General features: G+C 38.4%; 1 protein-coding gene across 1 annotated transcript in view; it reads right to left on the bottom strand.

Moving 5' to 3' along the window:
• Positions 1 to 277: 277 nt before the first annotated feature.
• Positions 278 to 18,440, bottom strand: part of SLC44A1 (solute carrier family 44 (choline transporter), member 1) — a gene marked incomplete at its 5' end in the record, with an annotated part of 22,849 nt that continues 4,686 nt past the window's right edge. The window contains 11 exons of the mRNA XM_010149827.1: positions 278 to 676; positions 3,093 to 3,173; positions 4,648 to 4,884; positions 6,212 to 6,349; positions 7,920 to 8,003; positions 8,234 to 8,390; positions 10,276 to 10,441; positions 12,637 to 12,823; positions 13,731 to 13,858; positions 15,890 to 15,979; positions 17,800 to 17,969. Of these exons, the coding sequence (XP_010148129.1) occupies positions 653 to 676; positions 3,093 to 3,173; positions 4,648 to 4,884; positions 6,212 to 6,349; positions 7,920 to 8,003; positions 8,234 to 8,390; positions 10,276 to 10,441; positions 12,637 to 12,823; positions 13,731 to 13,858; positions 15,890 to 15,979; positions 17,800 to 17,969 (1,462 nt within the window). The remainder of the gene's footprint in view (positions 677 to 3,092; positions 3,174 to 4,647; positions 4,885 to 6,211; positions 6,350 to 7,919; positions 8,004 to 8,233; positions 8,391 to 10,275; positions 10,442 to 12,636; positions 12,824 to 13,730; positions 13,859 to 15,889; positions 15,980 to 17,799; positions 17,970 to 18,440) is intronic.

The raw sequence follows: 18,440 nt of genomic DNA, 5'->3' as shown, positions 1-18,440 counted from the left end.
CTCTGTTTAATAGGAGATGCAAGGGCTCCCACACACCTGAATACCTGAGGAGTTGGTTATTGTGATATCTGATACTGATAAACAAAACTCTGCCCCACCAGGGCTGTAAAGTAAAATGACTGCTTACAAACCCGTTCGAACTGAATGAACTCTCACTGAAAACCTCCTTCAGAAAAACTAAACTTGAAACTGTCCTTGATTTGAATGTTTTCCTTAAATGTAACTGTCCAGAATTTAATACAAATTTAAATAAACCCAAGCAAGTAAAACTCTCAGCAGATTAGCAGTGTCATGGGAAATCTGTCTTCAACCCAGTCATCATTTCAGATTATCTTTACGATGATACCTCCTTCAGATTGTAAACTTTCAAGCAGATAAGAATCAACTTTTCCATGACCACAATGAATAGTTTAAAAAATGGAACAATGATAAAGCTGCTTGTAAAAGCCACCCGTATGAAAAGAGTACATGTTTCACAAAAATAATTGTTAAAAAAAGTACTAAATCCCTGTTCCTTTTCTCTGATTTTGGCTGTTTATATATATATATATGTGTGTGTGTGTGTGTATATATATATATATGTGTATGTATGTATATATGTATATATATACTGTTTTGGAATGTCAATGGGTTCCAATATGGCTGGCTAGTTTCAAGATGAACTTGCTCCAGAGGCCTAGAAAACAAAGTCATACAGCACAGTCTTAGACAAATGCCAAAAGACAAGGGGAAACCGAGTCAAAGGGGTCACTGGAAACCATAAAGAAAGTAAGCGGTTTTTTTTCTTTGTGCCTTGATACAAGAACAGAAGGTCCTAAATGTTTCCTCATCTCTGCTATAAACATCTATTTAAAACACAACTGCACTTAGGGCATTTCACTTTTAGAACTAACTGTCATGGCTAAGAAATACCTGCATACCAAGGACACAGAAACAAACCAATAAAGACTATTTTTTGAAGAAGAAGGAAAAAGAAAAATTAATCTAATTTTTGAACACCTGTTTTGGGACCACAGGCACTACTAGTACAGAACAAACTTTATGAATGATCCCATTCCAGTTGTAACTGAGGCCTTTGTCAATGCTTTGGGGAAAGGTGGAGGCAACTGCTGTGTCCCATCCTTGTCAGGAAGTGAGATCCTAGTATTTTAGAACATATTCAACCAAAGCTGAACACCCCAAAACCAAAGACCACTTGAGAAACCAAAGCCCAGTCAGTTCCAAACAAGACTATCACATGAGCAGCAGAACTGGGAGTAATTCAGCGGGTGACACTCCAGCTGAGCCCCAACTGCTCAGCCTCTTCTCTAGCAGTCCTAGGAGGACTTTCAGCCAGTTCCAGGCTTAAGTGCCTAGTGTCCATTTTCTGAAAGAACAAGACCAGCCTTTGACTTACATGTACTTGGTTCACCCTTTTACAAGGGAGGACGAATAAAGGTTTTAACATCCAAGCTTTAGGCAGCCAAGTACAAAAGTATGAGTAGCAGTCTGTGCTAGCACTGGCAAAAGCTAAGTGGAAAACCACTTAAGGTAAACCAGTTGTTTGAGTCAGAGGTTAACATAATACATTTCTGGACTAAAATTTGTGCGTGTGACTAGAGCATCTGCAAAGCCAATTCTCATAGAATCACAGAATCACAGAATGGTTAGGGTTGGAAGGGACCTTAAAGATCATCTAGTTCCAACCCCCCTGCCATGGGCAGGGACACCTTCCACTAGACCAGGTTGCTCAAAGCCACATCCAGCCTGGCCTTGAAGACATCCAGGGATGGGCCATCCACAACATCTCTGGGCAACCTGTTCCTGTTCCTGTTCTCAATCATTTTGATGGCAGCTTTACATTTACAGTGTTTAGACCACTCTGAAAACCCCAACATTAGTGTCTGTTTGAACAGCTAGAATTACTCCCAGAAGAAATCAGTAAATGAGCACAGAATTAGTTTTTTAGATGTATAAACACAGCAGCATTTAGGCATAAGCAAATCTAGAAACTGGTATGCTATAATGAAATAGCAAAACACGCAAAGCTACACATCTATCCATTCTACAGCAGGAACCCATTCCATCTATGTCAAAAAGTGCTCATGCAACATGGCTTTTTCATTTAAAAAAAATTTAAAAACCCCTGCTGTTAGAATACACTTATTTAGGTTCCATTAGGTTAAAAAATTATCATCATGGTTAAGGAACTGCATCAGGCCCCAAATACTCTGAGAAAGTAATGATGGAAAAATATTTTATTTCACAAAGTCATACTGCACAATGACAAGTCATACCTTGTCCAGCCATCGGTCTCCATCATACGCTCTCAGTTCTCCACCTTCCAAACTCATCCTCCTATCTGTAATCTGTACCATGTATAGCTGTTCCTTATTCCAGGCTACTCAGACATGCAATGCCTTCCTAACAGGCACACCATAAGTAAAACAGGCTGCAGAAGCATAAATGATGCATTGTTCACTGTCTGTGCATCTGACAGTGTGAGATGGAAAGAGCACACAAGAGACAAGCAACGTAAGTAGTTGGCAATAAAAACGAACAACTGGGAGAAATGTCATTTGAGCAGGTTGAAAGGAATCACTGTATCCAATTCCTTGGCATTGTACAAAATAATTTGGTGAGAGCTTTAAATGCCTGATTCTACTTCGCAACAATGGATGTGCTCAGTAGTGTTCTTCAGGCTTTTATGGTGAATGTAAGATGAACAAATATTGTTCAGTTCAGGATTGAAAAGAGGATTAAAGTCAGAATAGCCCAATGAATTCCAGAGTCATCTTATTTTCAGAGTACCCAGCAGCTGGGGCTGTCTATGTATACCACATAGCACACATACTAATCCTAATGAAATGATACTGCATTTATTTCGTATGACACAGTTCCTTTCATCTTACTTTTACAGGAGATGGTCTCAGCTGTGACAAAAACTCTGCCATCCAGGTGATAGGCAAGCTCACAAACAGAAAAAGCAGAACATCTTGAGTGATACAGAGAACAAAAACTTCTCCTGAAGAAGTGCAGTCAGTAAAGACAAAGAGGGAGAAGAAGTAAAAGTGAAACTCTTGGAGGATGGCCACCTCCTCATCTGCACCTACCATTGGTTTTAGCTCTCTGCCCTCAGCTCCACCTCCCCGGCCAGCTTCTTTCATAGCTTTCCTACTGTTCTCTACAAACTCCTGCAAAACAGTAATAAAGTGAAAAGTGCTTTCTTAGAGCACACTCCAAACATCAAATCTCAGTACAAAACTTCAAGACGTAACTGCTCAAAATGTCAACACAACTTGTTTCTCCCACTTCTGCTGGTCAGACTCATCCAGGAAGTACCAGGAGAGCCTGCCAAATAGCTACAAGAGTGTCCCTGACTTACCTCTGGAAGCCAGACAGGTATTTTCCCTGTGTGCGGTTACAACTCTCACATTTACTACACAATGCTCTCCTTTATGGGGAGGGAAGGTAGGAGGGTGGTTATCAAAAAACCCCAGCCCCAGAGATCCTAAGCATTACATCTTATCCTGTGAACTGTGTGTAATGTCAGAATTCCATTAAACAGAGGCACTTGGAGGTAATTACTTGCAAGGTCTTGTTGATCTCCCTAATTTCCCTCAACTCAAACTATTAATTTTCACTGGATCGGAATCACCTACTCACAAAGATTAGCAAAGGTGTAAATTCCACTTCATGCAGCCTTCTCTCTTACAGGCAAGCATTCTGTGTCAAATCTCAGTAAAATTTAGCTGCTGGTGTTTCCTGATAGTGACTATTCACTAAAGAAACACACAGTGCTTTCATGATTCACTGGTCTTCTGAGACAGCATGCTGCATTTTATTCTGTGCTAAAAAGCAACTCATCAGCTACTTTATTTATTACATACTCTAGATACTGATACCAAAAAATTAATAAATTCTTGACATGTTTTTCCAACAAGTAATCAGAAAAAAAATTATGCAAAAACATCATCAGAGTCTTCCTCTAGACTACAGATGTAGGTCCATTCTACAGGGACACATTCTACAGTTGCCACTTGAAAACATTATCAAGAGAACTACCTTCTCACAACAAACTGAATTTTTACATCTTGGACTCTAGCTAGAGTGAACAGGGAATAAGATGGGACAAACAAATAAGAACTAAATTGTGCCCAGGGACGTGACATAGCCTCTAGGCTCAAGAACATATAATCTGTTGTTTCTGTGCATGGCAGACTGAGAAGCAAATTCTGGTTCCTATCTATCTGAACAAGGAAAAACCCCAGTGTGGTCACTATCTGCATGTGGGATACAATACTCTGATATTTTTTTCTCTTACGTGTCCCAAGAGAGGTCCTTCTTAGGAAAGTACAAAACCGAAGCCTTTACCCTTTGTTTTGCTTCTTTCCATTCTGCAGTGTATCATTTAAAAGAACTGATACCCAAAGGTATGATTTCTGCAAAGTAACTGGTCATCTCAGAGCCAGCATATAGAAGCCAATACTGGTAATGTCAAGGGAACATGTTTGCTGATCAAGCCATGAACAAGACAGCAAGGTAACCCAGATTAAAAAAAAAAAAAAAAAAACAAACCAATATTAAACTCAGCGAGTTCACTACACTCTCAACATACCCATCCTATGAAACCATATTCTTAACCTTACAGAGCAAGGGGAAACTTACCATGAGAACTTTATCCATGTAGAATTCCCTTCCAGGGCTCCCATCATTATATTTTGTATCAATGGCAAAACATAAGAAAAGGACATCAACAACCATTTCATAAATGGAAAGGAAGCAGTGAGCAACCAGGAATGCAAAGAGGCAGACAATGATGAGTGGCAGCACCCAGACGGTGTAATCTCGTTGGTAATTCAGCAACATAATCCCAGCCAAACCTGTACTGCAGACAATCAGGACCTGAGGATGAAAGCAGAACACAAGTCTAATGGCAGAAGCCTTTTTTTTTTTTTTTTTTTAATCTATGTACTTCTTGCTCTGCCAGGGCTATAACTAGGAGTTACAGATAGTAGTGGTAACAACATCTTTACTTCCTGGATTCCTCACATCCCTGAGTGTGAATGACATGGGGAGATGGAGAGAGGAAGGCAGGTCTTGGGAGGCGGTATGTTTTTCATTCTGCTGGCAGAAACAACTTCCAAGCTTGTCCTCTCTCTGTTTCATTCCATACAGGGAAAGTAGATCAGAATTCATGTGAAGCATTTCATGCAACAATCTCCAAAGAGATTGTACACCTTGCACACTATGTGCGAGGCCCTAACAGATAATTTAACTGGGTGTCAGTTTGGTCTTTGGGAATTACAAAAAGACTAAAACAATTGTAGTGGCCACTCCACATTTTTAACATTTCTGAACCTATCATTATGAACTGCAGTTAAACACAAAATTGTAAAATACAACAGCTTTACTGTATTATGAAAATACCAGGTTGCACTGATAGAGGATACAGCCTGGTGGCCCAGACCCATTTTAGCTGGCAGTATTTTTTATATGCTGCACTGTTCATTTCAACATTTCTGTCACCTGTGCAATTCTCTAGTAATTTGAAAGGCGTCTTTTCAGGGAGATGTTTTCTAACACCTTTGAGACACCTCCACAAAAACACGTTATGTCAATTTCATTGTCTTCCAAGCACCTCCATCTTCATTATGTGTTTATTTCTTCTCACATCTTATTGACTTAATTACTGGATTATAAGTTCAGCCCACTGTACTCTGACTTAATAAAAGTAGAGGAATGTAATAAGGAAGACAATTCAGTCCAAGCTGGCAGTTCCTCATCGCAGGCTCCTGTACTACCTTCCAGTCCCATTTTGTCATAAATGTTAATCAATAATATGCCAATTTTCAACATAAACCTGGAGAGTCCTTATGAAACAGAATTTAGAGGTAATGCTTCCTTTCCTTGCAATTCTAGGTTTTAACCACAAGACCCATCAAAAACTCAGAACATCCAATAATCACTTTTCTCTTGACTCCCTAAAAATAAATTCACGAAAAAGGCATCATCATCTCCAGCTACTCTTTTCTGATCACTTTTACTTAATATAAGTGAGTCATCTGTTTATCCTCCCTATCCTGTATAGTGCTTTCCTGATATGATGCAGTTAGACATGAGAAAGTGTCTGCTAAGAAATTTCAAGGCATTTTGTATCTGGAGTGCAAGCCATTGCTAAGGAAAGCTTGCTAATATGTAGGTCAGTAACAACTGTATACAGCAGACATACCTTTCCTAGAAACAGCATAAAATCCCCAACTGTGTTTATGGCAGCCACTCGCAAAGCATTTTCCACTAGAATAACAAAGGCATCCTTTGCTGAGGTGCAGAAGTTGGTGCTGTTGATAGCTGTGGCTGTATATGCGTTCTGGGAAAAACAGATTGAAGATTTACTCATGGAATTATCAAGTATTTCAGATGAGGGGAGGGAAGAATGGGGAAGAGTATACAGCTGCCGAATAAGTCATATGATGTTAATGAACGAAGATTCCCTTGAGAGTTCTTGAATCAAGCAGTAGGTACCAGCTGACAGAAGAGTATGAGGTAGAGAATTACTGTTCTTCTCCCTCGCTCATCATTTATGCACTAACAAGTTTATTCCAAAAAATTGATTCTGCCCCTGTACTCTACTCTTGTGAGACCCCACCTGGAGTACTGCATCCAGCTATGGAACCCTCAATATCAGAAGGATATTGACCACTTGGAGCAAGTCCAGAGGAGGGCCACAAAGATGATCAGAGGGCTGGAGCACCTCTCCTATGACGAAAGGCTGCAAGAATTGGGCTTGTTCAGCCTGGAGAAGAGAAGGCTCCGAGGAGACCTCATTGCAGCTTTCCAGTACCTGAAGGGGGCATAGAAGGATGCTGGGAGAGGACTTTGTACAAGGGCCTGTAGTGACAGGACAAAGGGTAATGGGTACAAATTGAAAGAGGGGATGTTTAGATTAGATTATCAGGAAGAAGTTCTTCACAGAGAGGGTGGTGAGGGACTGGGAAAGGTGGTAGATGTTGTGGATGCCCCATCCCTGGATGTCTTCAAGGCCAGGCTGGATGTGGCTTTGAGCAACCTGGTCTAGTGCAAGGTGTCCCTGCCCATGGCAGGGGGGTTGGAACTAGATGGTCTTTAAGGTCCCTTCCAACCCAAACCATTCTATGATTCTATGATAAGAATTTGCAATTTCTCTGTAGGAGGAGGGGAGAGGTGGCATAATTAGAACAATGAAGTAGGTAGAAAATATATTCTGGAAATATAAAACATTTTGAGAGTCACACAAGTCCATAAAAATAATTTCTAGATACTTCACTAGATTGCAATCAAAGCTGGCCAGGACAATTTTCAAGGATTAGACTTTTGTTTCTTTGTTTGTTTAATTTTATTTCTGTATTTCCGCAAGCAAAACAAAATTAACAATTGTGAAAAGGATATTAGAGAGAGATTTAGAGAGGTACTTAACAGCAGTGGAACCACAGGCCAATGAAATGTCTTTTACAAAGGGGTGTGACCAGCCAGTGGCTCACAACTTACAACTCTATTTCCACTCTACAGACAATGAAAACAATTTCATGCTGGGTACAGTTTTTCAATTATGTGAAGCTTAAATATTACACCTAGAAAAGCTTCATTCTCTTTCCACAGCAAACATATTTTGAAACTCGATGTAGTTTGATAGAGTGGACATAAGGAGTAACATCTCCAACCACTAACAAAGTTGAGATACCACGTTCATGAAGATGAATTCCAGCAATTTTTCACCTATACAAGGTAAACAAAGATTAACGTAGTGATTTGCAGTGTAATTTCAGTAATGGAGATGTGATTGAAATACCTTCATTGAAGTTCAGTTTCAAAGTACATGTTATGTGTCAGCCTCCAACTGCATTCTGGTAATCACATACCTAATCACCCCTTACATAAAACCTGAATATTGAAAATCTTACCTGATTTAAGTAGGTCAGGCACTTTTCTAGACACCAAAGGCAGCAGATGCAGGCTTTGAGCATACAGCGAGCACAAGCGTTTTCCTAGGAAAGCACAGAATGTGGGGAAAAAGAGCAAACGAACGGATCTTAAGAAAACAACATTCTCTTGTGGTTCAGTAACTGATACTCAGCTGGGTAATTTAAGCAAACCCTTTCAGTCACAAAAACATTCCAAAATAAAGATTTCTAGCCCACACAGAGATTAAATTAAATTAGCTGTAAACATGTCAGGCACTGAGTTTCAGTAAGAAAATGGGATCTAGTTCTCTTACTTTTCCTTTGAGTTGTGTATGAATATACATAAGAATCATTCGTGGTATCTTCACTAGTGTGATAATGAAAGACCCCTTTGCCACTGTTCCTAGGTGGTAACAGACAAGGCGATTAACAGATGCCAGGATAGGAGTAAATGGCAGATTTCTTTTCTCCCTGTTGGAAAGAGAAGAAAGTAGAATGACCAGTATGCACTTAGTATCATCTAGAAGTACTACAAATTCTCAATAAACTAATGTGCAAAAGGAATGTATTATCGTTATACTAGCTTTCAGTGTGTATTGTTCACTCCACACCAACAGCCTGTGCAAGTCACCGTTCTGTCTCTAATGCAGCAATAGGAACAGGATAAGGAAACAGCATGTCTTAAGGCTAGTGTTACCAGCAGTTGGCAGCATTACCCCTATCGTCAACTAGAGGTTTGTATAAAACTACTTTTGATGGTGTGCAATTCAAAACCTTCCAAAAAGCTAAGCAACGAAACTAACTTTTTTCCAGACTATTGACAAACTTGCCTTCTTCATCTCAGCTGTTCTGTTGGAAGTCTTTGTGGAGACTTTGGAGAGGATATTACTATTGCTATTTATGAAGCAAATCCGCTCGCATATTTTTGATTTCAGATTTAGCTATTGTAAACTCAAGGAACAAAGTATTAAGCCTTAAACCAAGCTATTTTATTGCAACATGGCTAGAGTATTTTTACTTTATCAGATGAATACTCATTTTCACAGTTTTGAAGCAATTCCTTCCTAAAGTTTTTATTTATATTTCCTACCAAGGAAGCCACTTATATTTCCTCTCAAAGAACAGCTTTATTCAACATTTAAAGAATGGTTTTTCTTATTAGAAATTTGAACATAATGCTAAGCATATTAAAGGAACAAGTGCTAACATGCCAAACACAAAATATCTCCTCAGCTAGGGAGAAAGTTATTTTCATTTCAGTTTCATTCAAAAATATTAAAAAGGAGAGTCTTCACTCCCTGCAGATATTACATATTACATCCCTGTAATATCTTGTAATAACTTCATAGATGTATTTCATTGGTGTACTGGAGGACCTCATCATTAATAAAAACAACAGAATTTCTGTCAGCACAACGAATTAATTCGTTGCCTTTGATATTGTTTTAAAGGCTAGGGCAGATAAGTAGTCAAATGGAATTCAGCTAACAGTCTCAATTAAAAGGACAAACCAATTAAACATTTGCGATCTACATCATGCACTTGAAAAATTTCTGCATGCACTATTTCAAAACCTGTTTGGTTTTTTTTTTTTTTTTAAACAAACTCTAAAAAGCACATGGGAAGAACAGAATGTGGCTGCTGGATATCTTTAGAAATTTTTTTATACACGATTCTTCACACTGAAGTCTAAAAGCACATACCAAAACCCACTAGCTGAACTACATGTACTTAGGATACTTCTTGGGGACAGTATCATTCCAACATCTTGGTTTTCCTTTCTTAAGTAAACCACCATTGCTAAGCATCTTGCCAACATCCTCTAATCATGCTGCTCTTTATCCAGAGGAGTTCTGTTTATATTGTTTGGAAAACACTTTGAAAACATCTGAAATAAAATTACTCATCTAGTTCTTGAACAATGATGTTGCATTTTGGAGGCAGGGGAGAGTTGAAGAAATGTATCATGAACTACTAGATCTAGAAGTAGATCAGTAGATCAGTAGATCAGTAGATCAGTATTTGTTTTCTATCTACCAAGTTTATCAGCATTAACTATTAGCATTACAGATGATCTTCCAGGTGTTATTTTGCTTTGCAAACAATCATCCATGTCCATACAGTGTGTAGAGGTTACAAGGCAAACAGGAATTCAAGTCCTAAATATCAAGCATACCATCTACTATCAGCAAACCAGATTATTTTTGGACTTGACATGATTCAGAAAGAATCAATACAATTCAACTGCTCTCCGGCCTTCCGGACAGAAGCAAATAGTCTCCACAAATGCTGTGTCCCTCATTAATTCTGTTCATTCCATTTCTAGGCTGCTCACTAAGAGCTAAGTTGTCCTTACCTTGTAAAATAGTATGTCACAACAGCCCCTGCTACTGTCATCTGCTGACAGGCTAGGATAAACTCGCTGATCCAGATCAGTCCTACTACATGGTACCACCACATGTATTTCAAAGGGCCTACCATCTGAAATTCAACAAATCCTTCTTCATTTGGGACAGGACTACCTAGAAATAAATGAAGGTAAAAAGGGAAATGGTGCTTACATCAACTCAGAAAGAAGGAAGCATATGGTGTTTGCAGTTCATAACTGTCTACAACAGAACCCCTCCATCTTCTACAAACACTACTAAACGTCATGCTTAGGAAGACTGTTCATAAGATGATAAAGCATTTGAGACAATCAGTGTAATGGCATTTGAAAAAAGCAATAAAAAATATTCTGAGTGTACTCAAATACTGCAAACTTCATTTACAGCCACATGGTGAATATTTCTAAAACTAACCACAATCAAGTAGCAAAAGTGCTTATAATAGAACATAACAGAAACCTGCCCTAGTCATTCTTAGTTTGTCTGCCATTCTGTTGATATTGTTAATACAGTCAGGATCAATCTTAAACTTCATGTCAACATTAACAATCACCTTTTTTCCTTGCACTAAGTCTTTGTGCATGTTTTTCAGCAATATCTGTAGCTTTAAAGGTATTTACAGACATAACGAGCAGCTTTAGAGATGTTAACAAATGAAGTATACATTCAGAAATCCACTGAGTCTTTGTCTCATGTGATACCATGTGTTGAGACTGACAGTACATGTCAGATCCCGCCAAGTTTAAGCTCTATTTCAATGTGTTAACCCACATGAGATGTTTCACCTTACACAACAGTTATGTGAACAGCTGATGAGATTCAGAAAAATCCTGAAAGTAACATCACAGGAATAAAACGCTTACCTTAAGAAACATTGTTTAGACTTAGCACTAACAGCACCTCTCCACCACCTTAGTTATGCTTTTACACTTATATAAACAATTAGTATTTTCTTGTGAACAAATCGAACTACTTAAATAGTTTTGGTTTTAGTGAACAAGCTCTTCATAAATATAGGCTTCTTTTTATACATTGAGAATGCACACTTTTTCAGTTCTCCTGGTTTGGATTGAAAAGATCTGTCCCTGTTTGTAAAAAGATTTTGTTTAAATCAAAACAAAAATCAAACAAAATCTTCACTGTGATAATCAGTGAAGATACTGATTGCATATAAATCTACAAGCATAAATTAGACTTGCCAGAACCCAGGCCAATCAAAGAGCTCTGTCAAAAAAATATAATATCAGCCTAAATTCTGCGCAAATTTAGCCTCTATGCAGTGGTCTTTAATTCACAGAGTGGAACATGGGGCTGAGACTTAACTCACTTTCCAAAGCAAACACCTTCTGCGCACAGCACAGCATGTAATGAAAGCTAAAAATTTCAATGGTAATGAGAACAAGAATACATGCATTTTATTACCTCCTTAGCCTTGCTAAGAATTCAGGCTATGAAATAAAAAATATATATCTTTTATTATCCTGTAGAGAAAAGTAGCTCTGTGACCTGAAACACTGCCACTTTTGGATCAGCAGTAAACAGTAACATTCAGAATTCTAAGATTTTAATAATGAATGATGGTCTCTATTGACTACAACTTACTGCAAAATAACACAGACAACTCCCATTTTAAAAAGCAGTTGCTAGGTGTCTCTACTGAAGTAACAAAGACTTGAATATATAGGACTGACTAATTCTAGAAGTTCTTACAAGACCCTGAACACAAAGCTTTCATCTTCTCCTCACTTCAGAGCAGGCAGTAATTGCGAGTACACTGGCTGCCCTCAGAATGTGGTGTACAAACAGCAGAAAAATCCCCCTAATAATCCCGGAAAATGCTGAAATAATACTAAACACCTAGGTTATGAACAACTGAACACTACTTTGAGTATATTCACATTTTGGGAGACAGTGTGCAACAGCCCTTCCATTATTATGTCTTTATCTGTGTAAGTACTGGCTACAATACATTACCTCATGAGCTAAGCTGTAAGATCACCTAGTTTTCAGAAGTTTATGTAAAATTAGAGAGAATTATTTGAAAAAATTGTTAAAGCAGCTTCATTAATGGAATCTTGTGGTTTGTGACATGCCAACTTGCATTAAACCAAAAAGCCAGCCCAAGGCACAAAGTAACATACTGGGAATGCAGACTCCAATGCACAACAGCTGTCTTGAAACAAGTGTTTTGAAGTCACCAAGGCAGACAACAGAAATGTAGTACGTGTGGGTTTTTTCTAGAAGTTCCCACATGCTTTTTAACCAACTCTGCCTGAAATCATACAAAAACAAAGTGGAATTTATTTAAAATAAGCCTGGTAGCTGCTTACCTGTAGTGCCAAGGAAAAGCAGGACTGTGATCCAGTATGCCCAGAAGAGGATAAGCACAAAGAATGTCCAAAATGGCTGGAAGACTAGAAGCGGCAGGTGAATGAAGACCTTGCCGGCCACGTGGAACAAGGCAATGGTGAGAGCTACTCGTTTGCGCATAATTAACATTATCAAGAACAAGATAACCTACAGGGAGAAGTTTCCAAATCACATTTTAGAGAATTGAAAAATAGGCAAGCTATCAGTTTGCACAGCTATGATATTCAAACACAGCAAATTAACACATGCTCTATCTATAAGATCACAAGATCAAAATGTAAAGCTTCTATCAGCTTCTTCTGGTGATAAACTATTTTCCAAATTATACTTCTGGGAATTTCAATCTCATAATTATGTACTTGGAATCACCATTAGCCTCAGGTTTACGAGATTAGACCAGATTCTTTCCTTAACTGTGTTTTACAAACCGGAGAAATCAAATAAGAATATAATTGAAATCTGTATTTGGGCATGGTGTAGTGGACTTGTCATAACTTAGTCAACATTATTAGTAGTAAATTAGTAGTAAATTAATAACTTAGTCAATTATTCGTAGTAAATTCAGTCTGAAGAATGTAAGAAGATAAATAGGTTCATTAACAATTTTTAGTATTTTAGTTCACAATGATCCTTCTGCAAATGGAAAAAGTTTGGGAACAACCGATTTCAGAAGCAGCAATGGTCTAGGGACTTTCAACTAGACTGAAATGATGAAATACCTCTGAACTGGGAACCTAAAAAAAAAAATCCCATAAGTGAAATGTATTGGGAGTCCAATATTGTACCAATTCATGGAAATCCCTGTGGACATTTTACAGTAGAGTAGCTGCAGGGTTAGGAACTCTCTCATGACTCTAAACCAGGTATTACAGAACAATGCCTGTAAGCAAAAAAAAACCCACAAACAAACAAACAAAAAACAAAACGCAACAGAATTTGCAGTAGAAATAAACTCTTGGAAAATGTGTGCAATATAAACCTTTCACCTCAATAAAAAATAGAGACAACCAGGAAGACAGAACAAGAAAATAATACAGTCATTAGCAAAGCATACCATGAAGACTGTAGCTGAAATGGCATAGATCAGAAGAGCCTGAAGATTGTCTTTGGCTACTTGAGTATCAACAGCACTGGCAGATATTCGTTGCTTAGCGTAAAGCCACCACAGGACTCCTGTACCACCTATGTTTTAGAGGGGGGGGAAAAAAAAGGATAGCTGAAAAATGATCCTTCTATGTGACACAGTTATACTACCTAGTACCAAAGAAACTAAACAGTTTCTTCTTTTAAGTTTAGTCTGGTACAGAATGCTCAAGGGCAGTGACGGCTAAACCAACAAGAACTTCTGAGGATGGAGGAGTGTCCTCTTCTCAAGTGGATATACTCTGTGAAAATCACAGCCTCACCCCACTATGATCAGAGAACTGCAGTTCTCTGACTCTGCGTTTTAAGGTGAAGTGTATGAGAAGACTAGTTCATGGAAAGCCCTAACAACCAAGATCACAGCTTCCATGAGACAGGCAACAGAATGACAAAAAGAAGACTAAAGAGTTATATGGTACAACCTATATATATATGTGTATAATATGGTAGGGAGTAAGAATTTAGGAGAGGGAACAGAAGGAGCTTTGGATTAGGATGCAAAGTAACAAGAGGAACAAGAGAAAGAGACTGCAGCTGCTGGGAAGACTGACTGAAAAGGATCAGCCTTGATACCGAAAACAGCATCTTGAGTTAATGACACATAGCTACACCTGCATCAGACAATGTATTTTGGGTACTGGAAAAAACATCAGTGAAAGGCTTAGGAGGCCAATAGAGCGTGAGGTACTTTCTTCTAACCTCTGTTATGCAATCCTTGCCTTATGGCCAGAATGTCAGTCTCATATTCTAGCTAACTTTCCAAGATAGAACTTTTTTTTAAATACAAGACTCCAGTACCTCAGGGAGGCTTTTCAGTATCTCTTTTGAGTATCTTTCTCTGTTCTGTTGTATTTCATCAGCAACATAAGCGTATTTAGTGATCACAAGTTGTTGCTGAAGGTACTCCCTTCAGGTCTGAAATGAAGGATGTTCTTTTGACATATCCTAAACAGTGAATACCAAATAAGCAGTGTGTCTCACAAATTACATTCTTATTCAGTCTGTGTAATGGATGCAATTTCTTAGAACATAGTAACAGATGGCAGTAAGTCATTCAACTCTTTCACTTCACACAGTTGCGCAGCTTTTATAGAGAATATAAATGGAAAAAAAAAATCTATTTTTTCCCTTTTCTGTGGTCAGAGATCCTATGAACAGTAAGCAGAAAAAACAAGTGACCCTAAGACGACATAAATGGTCTGCTGATTTTTTTCCATCCCCTGAAGCCATGCACTGCAAGAATTAAATTGCCAGTACTTCCTAATTTAATTATGCTATTTTTTTACACTCATCTGCCCATACATTTTGGTTCTGCTACTGAGTATCAGTAATAGAAAACTTAGTTTTACAAATGTAAAAATTAATGTGATAAAGCAAGGCTATCTTCATGCAAGCTAAATCATTTTGGATGAGACAATCTTTGGCTGTTCCCAAGATGGCAGGGCTGGCTGCATTTCATACATGACTTAGGTCATGCAGCACTGTGAGTCATATGGAAATAGAAGGATTTGATTAGAAATGTTAGAAAAGCACCTTTGCTTCCTCTCCTCACTGATAGATCAACATACCTACAGAGACACCTGGAGGACTGAAGGGGCTGATGAACCTGTCAGGATTGTACAGACATATCATCTTAAGGGTCCCCTGAGGCTGCATAAACAATAGTTGTGCTTTGATTCCTGCACATGTGAACATGCACAGTGTGTGAGTACGCCCTCACACACACCCAGACCAGCTGTCTTGATCAGCCTGGAAGGCAGGTTAAGAAGCAGCTAACGTTTAGGGCTGTGCTACAAGTACTGTGAGGAATATCCCCTATGCCTATGAGAACTCTAGTGAGACAAGCCAACAGGAAGTCTACCAGTCAAGCAGGGAGTGCAGCGAATGTCTAAGGAGCAACACGCTCTCTGGGAGAGGACTGCAATTACAAAGGTGGAATTTTTGTCATGTCTTGCAAGGGACTCAAAGGAAAGCTATGGTCCAAGATCTGTGCAGTATGATGCTGGCCTGAGGACATGGAGCACAAAAATTAGAACTGGGCACTCAAACTAGGAGACAAACAAGACTTACCGAGTGATCCCAGAATGACAAGAATTGTTAAAATCCAGACAAGTATTCTTGAAATGTACCTGATTATAACCATCAAAATCATGGACAACACTGCAAAAGAAGACAAACAAAATAAGTAGAGCAAGTATTGCAAGTGGAAATAGCCTTCCTAATTCTCCCACTGCACTAAGATAACTGCCTTCCAACAGAATTTTTAGACAGATTTATTTTCTGAGGCTTACAAACTCACTGCACAGATAGTTAGGTAAATTAAGCACCCTTAACACCTTGTGCTTCGATACTGTTGACTAAAACAAAACCAGCATAAACACATTTACATGGTACATTAAATAGAAGACATAATGTGCATGCATATACAGACAGAGATGTTTAGACAATGACAAAACAGACAACAAGACATGATAGTACTCAGAGTCTGGTAACATGGGCACACCTCCTGAGGACCAGAGCACAATCTGCACTCAAATACACTTGTCAAACAAGTGCAGATAATGTGACACCTGTGTATTCCAAAATGTCATGCCAGTAAAAAAAAAAATTACTACTTTATTTTAAACATTCAAAATGAGTTCTTTAACAATCTTTGTTCATATAATTCCACTGTTATTTAGGAACTGCATGTTAAAAAGCCCTCTACAATCTCATCCAATCAAGATCTAGTGAGTGGTGTGTGTAAGCACATGCACATATATTTGCATATACCTATTCGTGTACAGCAGTTACATGAAAGCCAATGGAACCTGCCTTTCTGAATCACACAATCTTACTCCTTGTTTAAAATTCTGTTTAACTATGAAGGTATGAAAAATATTTTTTACATTAGCTGTATGTAAAACTCCAGACTAACTTCTAACTCTAACCCAACAGTAGCACTGCTAATCAGCCACTAGTTTTCAGATTTGGAACAGTTTTTCTAGCATTTTTATCAAATACTGTAGCTGTCAAGACAGAAGAATAAACAGCTTTCCAGTTATAGTTGAAATAATACTCAATGGTCTTTCATTTTGGGGGTTTTGTTTGTTTCTAAACCACAAAGGCAGACTGAAAACGAATTATTTATCTGGTACAGCTTCACTGTGTTTCTTTCTAATCTACACACTGCCCATATACATGGACAGTATCTAGAACTTCCCATTTTAGGATTTCAGATTTTATACTTCGTAGGTGTATAATAAACTCACTAGGAAAGTAATTTATGTGGGTGAGTAGCATTTCACCTTAATTCACATGAATTTGTTAAAACCGCACTTCAGTCCAGTGCAATGTGTCACTCTGTAGGCCAGAGACATACCACACTGCAGAAACAATTTAGAACCTCTATACTGCTGGGAATTTCTAGCTCTTCAGGCAAGGCTGAGATTCTCAAAGGCCTAATGTTTTTAACTTTGGGGGAAGGGGAAGAAGGGCATAATACACAATAAAACAAACGTGCACTTAACTTCCTTGTTTTCCCTCTGAAAGTTCTCATATCCCTGCACAAGTATGTTAAATGAAACAAACTAAACGCCTGTTGTGCACTTCTAACCCTGTCCTTTTTAACTGGAAATGGTTTATTTTGGACTTGAGTTAGCAGAAGATGAGTATTACAAACGGGAAAGGTGAATATTATAATAAAAATGAGGATAATGGGAGTGATGTGTTAATTATACCAAAACTAATGCTGGCTAATCAACTGCAACATATCCTCTGTATTTCATTATCAGTGGAAGAGGAGAAAAACAGGAATGCAGATGTATATTGCCTCTGAATAAGTTATCCAGCTGTCAAATAACATTTTTAAAAAGCATTCTGAACCATTTTCTAAGGGCTCATTGCTATCATACATTTTCTTGCTCATATTGTGGTCAGAGGGTGTTAACAATCTCCTAATGCAGTACTAAGAAATAGCTAATAATGAGAAAAACAATTACCTAGTGATAACAAGCAAAGTCCCATTATAATCTCTTTGCTGGTCATAACTCCACTAATCAGCCTGTGTAAGACACTACTGTCACTGACAAAGGTGATCAGGGCCTCTGCAAACTTGGCATAGCAGGAAATGTTCACAGGAGCACAGCGATGGAAGAATGGAATAGGTGCACTGGTGACACAAGAAAAAAAAAATCAGAAAAAAAAATTACTCCTACTTAATATAAATGCCACATCAACACACAAATGAAAGATGAATAGATGCAACCACTCCACCCTCCTAACATCATAACCAGAAACCATGTGTTGAATGCACAAGTGCTGCTGGAATGAGGATGATCATAATGGGAAGTGATGCAGTTCTTACAAGTAACCCTATGAGACTAGAGCACGTAGTCCAATAGAAAATTATTACCCCTCCCACCCTTAAATGGCAAGGCTCCGAAAATACATATTCCTATTTCCACTTTAACATCTCTCATTCAAGTGTCAGGTGGTGAACCAGCAGCTGAAACAATGCCTTTCACTCATGTTAGGAATACTGGCCCGTACTTGCAGCAAAAGACATCCCAGAATGAAAATACTCTTCTTGCAAGCATACGTTATGTTAAAAGACAACAGCACTTAAAACTGCTGACAAGCA

This window comes from Eurypyga helias, unplaced genomic scaffold (genome assembly GCF_000690775.1).
Source record: "Eurypyga helias isolate BGI_N326 unplaced genomic scaffold, ASM69077v1 scaffold20984, whole genome shotgun sequence".
NCBI lineage: Eukaryota > Metazoa > Chordata > Aves > Eurypygiformes > Eurypygidae > Eurypyga > Eurypyga helias.
This window is presented reverse-complemented; position numbering and strand designations above follow the sequence as displayed.